The 10,163-nt window shown below is 49.0% G+C and overlaps 2 protein-coding genes across 2 annotated transcripts; one reads left to right on the forward strand and one right to left on the reverse strand.

The window, feature by feature from the left end:
• Nucleotides 1-1,044: 1,044 nt before the first annotated feature.
• LTHEOB_4224 (Short-chain dehydrogenase/reductase SDR) lies at nt 1,045-1,915 on the reverse strand (the record flags this gene model as incomplete). The annotated part of the gene is made up of 2 exons (XM_035513235.1): nt 1,045-1,737; nt 1,796-1,915. The coding sequence occupies 2 exons, from the start codon at nt 1,913-1,915 to the stop codon at nt 1,045-1,047; spliced, it is 813 nt and encodes a 270-aa protein (XP_035374928.1).
• Nucleotides 1,916-3,390: 1,475 nt separating this feature from the next.
• On the forward strand, nt 3,391-6,247 carry LTHEOB_4225 (Ankyrin repeat protein; the record flags this gene model as incomplete). The annotated part of the gene is made up of 4 exons (XM_035513236.1): nt 3,391-4,349; nt 5,141-5,209; nt 5,265-5,519; nt 5,572-6,247. The coding sequence occupies 4 exons, from the start codon at nt 3,391-3,393 to the stop codon at nt 6,245-6,247; spliced, it is 1,959 nt and encodes a 652-aa protein (XP_035374929.1).
• Between the last annotated feature and the right edge of the window lie 3,916 nt (nt 6,248-10,163).

Below are 10,163 nucleotides of genomic sequence, written 5' to 3' on the forward strand. Positions count from 1 at the left end.
ATTCATGACTGGTAAGGATGATGAGGGAATTCTCGTGTTACAACCAACTTACCCGCACCAATGACAGTCAAGTCTGCTCGATCCATAATTGTAAGTCTGGATAGTGCCTCGATTCAGTGTGTTGGGGAACTAGGAATAGTTAATCCAATTTGACCATTTTTCCGGTCCATATTCTGGGCTATATAGTGGATACCTCTTGGGAGAAGCCGTAGCGAAAAGGCTGCCGAGGTACAATGAGGCTCAAAACTGACTCAATGCTGTCTCATCCGGTCCTAGAATGATATGCGGAGCTGTCCGGTGTATTAGTGAGGCTCTGCTTACGCCAAGATATTCTCAAACAGTTGAAAAGTCATCAGCTAAGGCAATAAATATTCCTGCGCTACAAGGAAACATAGCAGAATAATTACAATGGGCACATTTCTCATAGTCCACGTAGCTGCAAAGTCCATAACTTCTACTTATTCCACAGTCATAAAGAAGGATACAAGACCACGACTGTACCACTGGTTGTTGGTGTGAGATCCCTCTCAATCACGCCAGGCTTAGTAGACCGGCTCGGCAGGAAATCTATCACAGAATGGTCAGGCGACCAGTATGACGACTGCTCAAAAGCAATGTGTCAGGGTTACTGGGTGGGTGCCTGAGGCACCCACGCCAAGACGCAGGTGATTAAGAGGCCCAATCTCTCGAGCCTCTTCACCCTCCACGTAGCACCTTCTTTTATAGTCCCAAATTGAGATTGTTCAGCTCACCTTTCCGGCTCCCTAACACGATGAGGCTAAAAAATTGAGGCAAAATCAGGAACGGATTATGCCGGTGAATGTTGGCTTGCATTGACAGCTAGAAGCGCGATATATATATATATAAAAGAAAAGTTATTTCCTAACCGTTACGCTAAGGCTGGTTATTGTAGGCGGTTATACTTATGAGGGATAGTCTTAGCGTTTTAACCTCTAGTTGTAGTACTAATAGGGGCTTTTCCGCTTAGCCTGCGACTTCAACTTCTATCCATTTTACGATTTCTCCGTAACACTTAGTACAAGACTAGATCATAAGTAGGCCACCCGATACCGAAATCGTCTGCCCCGTAATCCACTGGCTCTTCGGCTCGGTCAGCATCGCCACAATGGCCGCGACCTCCTCCGCCCTCCCCAACCGATTCTCCATCGGCGTCATGGCCTTCGTAGCAGCCGAAAAGTCCACATCGTACAGCCCATCCATAGTCTCCGTCCCATGCGCCAGCATATCCGTGTCCGTCGCGCCGGGCGCCACGGCGTTGACCGTATGGCGGCTCCTGGGCCCCAGCTCGGCGGCCCAGCACCGCGTCAGCGCCTCGACGGCGCCCTTGGACGCGAGGTAGACGCTGCAGCCGGCGACGCCCTGGCGGCTGCCGACGGAGCTGATGTTGACGATGCGGCCCGGCGCGCGGAGGTGCGGCAGCACGGCCTGCGTCATGAGGATGACGCTGCGCACGTTGAGGTCGAAGACCGTGGCGTAGTCGGCCACTGCGATGCTGCCGAGCGCCCTGACCATGGTCATGGCCGTGTTGTTGACTAGGATGTCGATGGCGTCGCCGAAGGCCTTCTGCGTTTCGGACACGATCTTGGCCGGGGACTCGGTGTTGGACAGGTCGGCGCGGACCGCGATGGCGGCGGCGCCGTTGTTGAGCCCGTTGATCTTGGATACGAGGGCTGCCGTGGCCGGCTCGCTGCTTGGCGAGACGTACGTGATGACCACCTGATCAGGCCCAATGTCAGTAGGACAGATTACGGATTCTGGTGCGAGGGAGATTGACCTTGGCGCCGCGTTCTGCCAGCTCAAGAGCAGTGGCGGCTCCGATGCCACGGGAGGCGCCTGTCACAATGGCGACCTTGCCGGCAAGAGTGAGGGCAGTCGGGGCAGCGGTAGATCCCATATTTAAACGTGTCTCTTTGTAGGAATTTGAGCAGAAAGCTGTATCAGAGGAGTAATGCTGAAGTGATGGCTCATTCAGGTGCAGCTCCATCGCTCTTTAAATCCCATGTCCGCCCAATTGCTCGGGAGAAATGATTGCTCCACTTGGCATACAAGACCTAAATAATCATCAGTTGTGAAACCAGCGCATCTTTGTGCCTGTTACCGTATCTATCCGAATCGAACCGAAGCCGAACACGCGGCTTTAGCGGTCTTAAGCAAACGCTAGCCGATCTGCTTCACATTAAGCTCATGGTTCGGCTACAACGGACGTAGACCTTAAGCAGACCGCCAGATTAATTTTCCGGCACTCCGTCCGTATTGGTCCGCTGTCCGAACGGAGAGTCTGTGGTGCCCTTTTTTTAAGAGAGAATTTACAGAGAGCAGCTCCTCCCCCATTACATGACGAAGACGACCCAGACTTGTCACAAAGTCTAATCCCTCAGCCATTGACCGATGCAAAAGCGAGATTCTTCCCGAGCATGGATACTCGGATCAAACGGTGAAAGCTGGAGACATCTTTTCAGTAAAGCTCACATACCCCACCAAGCCGGATACCTTCTTCAACTATGCCAGGCACCTCAAGGCATTCGCTTTTCGGCGGTTGTCATACTCGGCTGATCGTCTCCCTGCGTTCACTGGAATTCCATTACTCGAGTTTGACCGTGCGCTACTCTGGTTTGTTCAACAAGAAGGGGCTGATGTGCGCCATCAACATCCGCTGAAATTCCTGCCAAGTTGGTTATGGGTATCGGTGCAGGGAATTGTCGGGGTCGAAGCCCTCCCATACCAGCGAGAAAGGCAGTTTTATGGAACTTTGACCTATTGGAGAATACTTCATGACGATCAAGCTGTTGTCAACAAACTTCGTTCATCCGAGAATGGGCCGTTGGAGAATCGGAATGACTAATGACGAGAAGAGAGGTGTTGTGAGGTGATTATTTTGAGCATGAATAGGTGGAGTTGATGTAATTGAGGAGCTACCAGGTGATTCAGGGGTCATCTTGGGTTTATCCGCACGATCGAGTTCAGCTTGCATAATTCTGGTAAGATTGCATAGTTCCTAGTAACTCACGGAAGCCAAGCGCCTCTGCATATCTTTTTAAGGTGCCACAATTAGCCTAAAATTACTTCTACCATGTGTCTTGGCCTGCCAAGTGATGGTTCCTTGGGTGTGGTGGTAAGCTGAAAGCAGTCAACGAGCTGAGGTAGTCGACAAGCTGAAAACAGTCAACAATCCCACAGTGTCAGATTTTGGTCTACCACGTTCTGTAACATGGATTGAATCCTCCAAAATCACCTGAACCCCACCTACCGGCAGCGGATGTAAAAACAGTAACAAAATGACATTATTTATTGAGAAATGATGACGCCAAAAACCTTCGACAGACTCAGCACACACCAACTCTTTCAGCCAACGCGGCTAGAGTAACAATAATGTCAAACCAAAGAAAAGTCTATTTCTTCGCACCTACTTGGGACTACGCTCCTGATGGCGGACCGATTCAGCTCGGGAACATCGTCACCTCGCCCAAGAAGCCAGCCGACCCGCTCAACACCCATTTCCATTCCAAACCTCCCGACAAATCTCTCTTCCCACCAACTCAGAAGTACAACTTTACATGGAGCAAGGAGAGACATCAGTCCGGCAAATTCGGCATCTGGTCCAATTTTCTCGACTTCATCAGCCTCAAATTCGGCATTAGCCGAGAAACTAGCGGCGGAGGCTTCTATCAATTCGAACGCATCGAAACAAGGGAGTTCATGCCCACGGTCGAGTATTTGCGAGAGCAACTAGCCTCACCGATGGTCGCTCGATATCTGGAAACTGGGGAACCCGTCTACATGATTACAGCTGTCAAGGCCGTATATGGTGCGAAGGCGAAGGAGACTATTGCCAAGAAGATTGCAGTTTCAGCGGAGTTCAAGGCACCTATCGGTGGGGCTAGATCTGGTGCTTCCGGATCCGTCGGACCGGGGTTCGAAGCAAAAGTTGCATTCGACGGCTCTTCTCCATTCGTGTTTGCGTTCCGTCTGAGGAAGGTCATCCTGCGCAGAAAAAAAGACATTTCAGTCGAGGAGCACACGAAAAAAACCATGTTCGGTCTAGCTGAGCCTCAAGTTGCAGATTTCATGCCTTTCTGTGTGGAAGGGGTTGCCAATTCCGATGCAACCGCTGATGCATTCGACTTGGACGATGGAAAAGAGGCCATTGACGACGAGAATGAACAATGTATCTGCGTGGTCCCCTCGAGGGTGGGCAGAACGGTCCCACGGTTTCCATCAAAAGAAAAAGAGCGATATTCGGAGATCGTCTTTCCGATCGAGACAATCGAGCAGGTTCTAGAGCATCAACATTTTGGGAGGCTGCGAAGGCTCTTAACGCACAACTTCAGGTCGGTGACCGAGGGACATTACCGCTGGCTCCGAGAGTTGGATGCCGTGGGCTACAGTCACGATTCTATGGCGCGGTTACTCCTTGACGCTGCCGCCGATGCGCCGTGGATTGTTTTCGGGCCACAGTACTTTGTCAAAGCTAAGCCGACGGTTCCGTTTCACCACTCTGGCTGTGGACACTATCCGATAGATAATCCGTCATCTGAGGTCACTCACACACGAATCCGGACTTCCGAGCTAGACTTAGCTAACATCGTTCAAGAACTGTGTGGGTTAGGAGGAGTACTGCCCATCTCTCAAGACCGGAGTCAATGGAATGGGCAGTGTTCTTTCCAAACAGATAACAATTCTGTTGCCTGGCTCACATACAATATGTCTTCCGACGTAAGATCGAATTACAGGCATCTGATTCTCAAAATATTGAAAGTTCTAGACGGTTTCTGTACTGCTGCAGCACAATTGCAGAAAGCAGGACTGTGTTGCGACTCGTTTACGGTTGTCAGAAAACGTCATCACGCCCCAAATTCCGACCAACTAGAACTTGTTCGAGTTGAATTTGGCAAGCCGCTCTCACTCTGCGAGGAAGTACAAAAACTCAAAGCAAATACCATTTTGACAGCGGACATTGTACAGCCCTGCTCAAACGTCGCTAAAGAGATTATAAAACTGCTGGATGCGCCCTTGAGGGATTCCTATCGCTAATCGTCCGTACTCCAATAGATGGTGGAGGCATAAGAGGTCTTTCTATTATCTACATCTTGCAGGATGTCATGCGTCGCGTAAATCTCAGGCGCAGCAAAGACGAGCGGCTGGAGCCCTGGCAGTACTTCGACATGATAGGTGGAACGAGCACTGGAGGGTAAGTGGTATTAATAACTTGACATCTCTGCGGATTAGCGCTAACTATTTTATAGTATCATAGCTCTTATGCTTGGCCGCCTAAAGATGAGCCTCGAAGAATGCGAAAGAGCCTATCTCGATCTCAGCAGAGAAATCTTTACACCGAGAAAACAAAGCTATCCATTCATAGGGCGGGGAGTCGATCTTGTCAATGCGTACGGGAAGTTCGACGCCAAAGTTCTCGAAAATGCTATCAAGAAAATCATTGAGGCTCGGTCTACATCACCTGAAGTGGAGCTTCTGAGCAATCCTGAGCCCGAATGCAAAGTGTATGGTTCCCTCCATCTTAGCATTCAGCAAAGTTCTAATAGACCGTCGCAGATTTGTTTGTGCGATACAAAGCAGCCAACACGATACAACTCCGGCTCTTCTGCGAACCTACAAAAATGACTCAGTAGCGGACTTGATTTCGAAGAAATTCAAGCTATGGGAGGCGTGCCGTGCAACGTCGGCTGCATCTACTTTCTTTGACCCATTGGTAATTCATGATGGGCCGATATCTTCGTACTTCCTCGACGGCGGGTTGATGCTCAACAATCCAGTCAACACTGTCTTCAAAGAAGCGCAAGAAGTCTGGGGCCGCGAGCGCCGTATGTCTCTCATCAGTGTTGGCGCAGGAGACGCGCCATCCGGACAATTCCATGGAAACATCAAAAATGTCGTACAGGGACTAGCCAAGATCGCCACCGACTCCAGAACTACTGCCGAGCAGTTCTACAGCACGCAGCTGGGCCATCCTCAACTGGCCGGAAATTACTTCAGGCTTAACGTCTCTGGAATGGCTACGATTGGCCTCGAGGAGCATAAGTTGTGTGGCGAGATTGAACACGCAACTCAGTATTACCTGCAAAGCGGGGAGACCAAGACGAAATTGGAACAATGTATCAAGGAGCTGCTGGAACCCGAGAGGCAAGGTACACTTACTCCACAATTCCCGTTCCCTGACTTTCCGGAAGTTCCAAAGGGTAATCTTCTGTCCAAAGCTGAGGGTTTCTAACTTTTCGTATGAGTACACTAATGTAGCCTTATGCTACATATTTCCCCACCTGTACTCCCATTGTCTCCTTCAGCTTTGTGCATCCTGTATATTTTAATTCTTCTCCCCATTAGCAGAATATGATAGGGGATAATTGATTTTGTTTTCCATGCCATCTTCTCGCTTCGATCAACATTTACAAGTAAATGGCTTCTAACTCAGACTTTAGGTCAAACAGCGCTGTTGAATGATGCTGATATGAACAAAATCAAAGGTAAGAGAGAGTTCCTGAATGCTAGATCGGGAATATTTCTGACTGCTATGTAACAATGTTGCTAGAGTTCACGAGAGATCTTTACCAACGAAGCTTCAACTACGGCGATATAAACCGTGTTCCGCTCCGTTCTGGAAACACATGCGGATGGTTTCTTGAGCTTCCAAACTTTGTTCAGTGGCGACAATCAACAGCGCCATCTGCACTTTGGGTCACGGCTGACGCAGGGTGCGGCAAGTCTGTCCTGGCGAAATTTCTGATTGGTCAACTTCTCTCAGAAAACCATACTGTCATCCACTTCTTCTTTCACCATTTTCGATACGACAAGAACTCTCTCTTGTGCGCTTTACTGCACCAACTCCTAGCGCTTTTTATTCCGTCAGCTCAGTCTCGATCCAGTACCATGCTGCACATGTTGTGTGATGAGCTTGAGTACAAAAAAGGAGAGCAAGTCATGCATGAAGATGAGACACTTTGGAAGATCATCTGTAATGCAACCACTGGATCCGACCTCACTTCCAACAAGCTATTTTGTGTTATCGACGGGTTGGATGAATGTCCAAAGCAATCGCGTTCTCAATTCATCGAGCTTGTCGTCTCTGCCTTCTCCAGCTCGGGTACCACACGTCAACCAAATCAACCGCCAAGCTTCCTTATCACAAGTAGGCCTTACGCTGAGATAGAGGAACGCTTCCGACCACTTTCCTGCATTCGTTTGCGTCTCGAAGACGAGACGCCCGCGATTTCCAGGGATATCGAGACAATGATTACCGACAAAATACAAAGCTTGAACCCCACCCGCTTCCCTTCAAGAATGGAAGGATACTTGCATACCGAAATCTCTCGAAAAGCTGGCCGAACCTTTCTCTGGGTCAAGCTGATATTTGATGCACTGGAAGAACTAGATTCAACAACCAAAGAGGAAGTTCGTAAGCTACTAGATACAAATCCGAGTGAGCTCAACTACTTGTATGAATCTTCTCTATCGGGCACGAAAAACAACGAAAAACCCCGAAAGTTATTGCAAATCTTGATTGCTGCTACAAGGCCATTGAGCCTTGCCGAAGTAAACATTGCAATGCAGATACGGGAAGATTGCTTGCAACTTTCGGACATCGATCTCGAGCCCGATATGCAGGGTACTATAAAACGACTGTGCGGCTCATTAATTTGTGTCATCGGCTCTACCGTGGACTTCATGCATCAGACTGCAAGAGAGTTTCTCATTACACATCAGTATTCTCCAAAAGAGGGCGAAAATCTCGCAATCATGGAACCCACTGCATCTCAGTCAATTCTGAAAAAGCCTCAAGATCTCACGTGGAGAGCATCAATCAATGTTGCCCAGTCACATTGTGTTCTTGGATCAATCTGCCTCCGTTTTCTGGATATAGAGAGTTGGGGACGGCACCCCCGACGAGACCACGGTATCCAAAACAACCGCAAGGGGGCAAACCATAGACTTTACGAAACAAGCCGCCAGAGAAAGGTCCTAAATCAAAAATCCAAGCGACCCAAGCGACCCAAGAGACCCGCCAGACCGCCACCAACTTCTCCACATACATACCCCTCGTTTCATCGATACGCCCTAATAAATTGGCCGCATCACTGCGAAGAAACCTTGCGAAGCTCTCACGAGGCCGGACTCGAGGAATATCCAGCTTTCGTGGAAGTACCCAGGTTGTTGACTATTTTACAAGGTTCGGGTATAGATAAAATACGATCATTCATCGACTGCGAAACTCTAAACGATCCTTTCGTTCTTCTTGAGAAGAACGGCTTCCACGCTGTGGTCGACTGGCTGCTGCGCGGACTACCTATCCACGGTTATACGAATTCCAATCTCCTTAAGGCTGTTTGTAAAATCCAACAATTGGAGAAGGACATTATCGCTTGGCCTTTATTCCAATACGCCATCGCCTCTTTTGAGGACTCCGAACAATACTCCACCGAGCAAACGAACAAGAAATTCTCATATATTGCAAATGCAGCAGCACTGGTATGCTCGATTTCCACCATCGAGTACCTGAAGCAAAAGGCTGAGATAACTTTCGATCAAGACATTCTAAATGCGGGATTGAAACGTGCGGTGGAGTCTTCGGACTGGTCTAGCTTGGCCAAGCTCATAGGCTGGGGAGCGAAAGCATACAGCGCCGGAGACGTGTTTCGCGCGTTCACAAGCCCATTCCCCGACCGACAGATTCTTGTTCTACTTCCTCAGGCTGCAGATTACCGCGAGACGCACCAAACTATCCTAGATGATAGTTCAAAGATGTTTTTTCGGTATCATCCTGACCGGCAAAGTCTCGGCCCCGAACGGATGGAAGTTCTTGAGAGCTTTTTACGTTTCTTGTTGGATTTGCCACTTGACGACTATGTTAAAGCCCTTTCCGAAGCAATTCGGCTGCGCCATCCGAGTGTAGTCTTCTTGATCCAATCAAGGGTGGACCTTGTCCACGCCGACGAGCTGAAACAAAAACAAGAATGGCCCTGGCACATCCGGGATAATTATACGCTCACCGCACTTTTCTCCACGGCGTGTAGATATGGGGGTCCTGCGGCATATCTACTCTTCGACCATGTCTATCCGAATCTTGATGTCAATCAAGAGGATGAATTCGGCATCACTCCACTCATTGCGGCGATCCTTGCCGACGACTACTCTCTTTGTGAATGGCTTTTACGGAAGAAAGCCAACACCAATGTCTGCGTATCCTTCCGGCCAGACTTGGGTTATCGAACTCCCACTGAAATGTCTAGGACCACTTTGGACATCGTACCAATCCCTCCAAGAGACTGGAAATGGAACAATTGTTACCCAAATATGCCCAGAGTTAATAGCAGATATGGCGTCGAAAGCTTCAATGGCTGTCCACTGACGGAATCTCTTCGAGTACAGAATCTTCAGGTTTTCAACCTTCTTCTGGAGTATGGAGCAGATCCTTGGCAGGATTATGAAGCCGAGGCATCTATTCTTATGGCAGCAGCATCATACTCGGAAGATTGTTTGAACCAAGTCGTGGAACTTGTCCAGGCCAATGAACGTGATTCTTTCGAAATCGACAGACCAGAAAAATATTCGGGATGGACTTTTCTCCATATCGCAGCCAAGAGCGGATTTTGGGATTCAGTAATCAAGCTCATTTCGCACGGGTCGACCGTTAATATTGCAGACGCAAAGGGAAACACTCCGTTGCACGAGACTGCTTCCTTTCCTCCAACTACAGGACGTGTTGGAACTTTCAAGAAGCTCGTGGAGGATCATAATGCGGACGCCAACATGACAAACAATGCTGGGAAGACACCGCTTGACCTTCTACAAGAGAGCGTTTCAAACTTTCCCCCCCAGCGCCGGAACCAAGATCACTTTCAAACATGGAATTTTCTGCGAAAGCTAAGAAGTGAGCCTAGCTACTTACCCTCTGTAAGAAGGAATGCTATCAGAACGTCAGAGGCTTCACTAGGAAAACGAAAACGTTCAGCTAGTTCCTCAAGTTCTGAACTCGATGTTGACTGGACAAATTTGAGCGATAGTTCGGATCTCGGATCAGAATTAGACAGCGGAGTCTCTCAAGACGCAATGGATGAAATGCATAGCCAGAGTCACCCGAATTCAGATGCGACGGGCAATATAGACACGGCTGAACGAACTTCTGAAGACAC

This window comes from Lasiodiplodia theobromae, assembly GCF_012971845.1.
Source record: "Lasiodiplodia theobromae strain AM2As chromosome Unknown scaffold_11, whole genome shotgun sequence".
In the NCBI taxonomy this organism is placed as follows: Eukaryota; Fungi; Ascomycota; class Dothideomycetes; order Botryosphaeriales; family Botryosphaeriaceae; genus Lasiodiplodia; species Lasiodiplodia theobromae.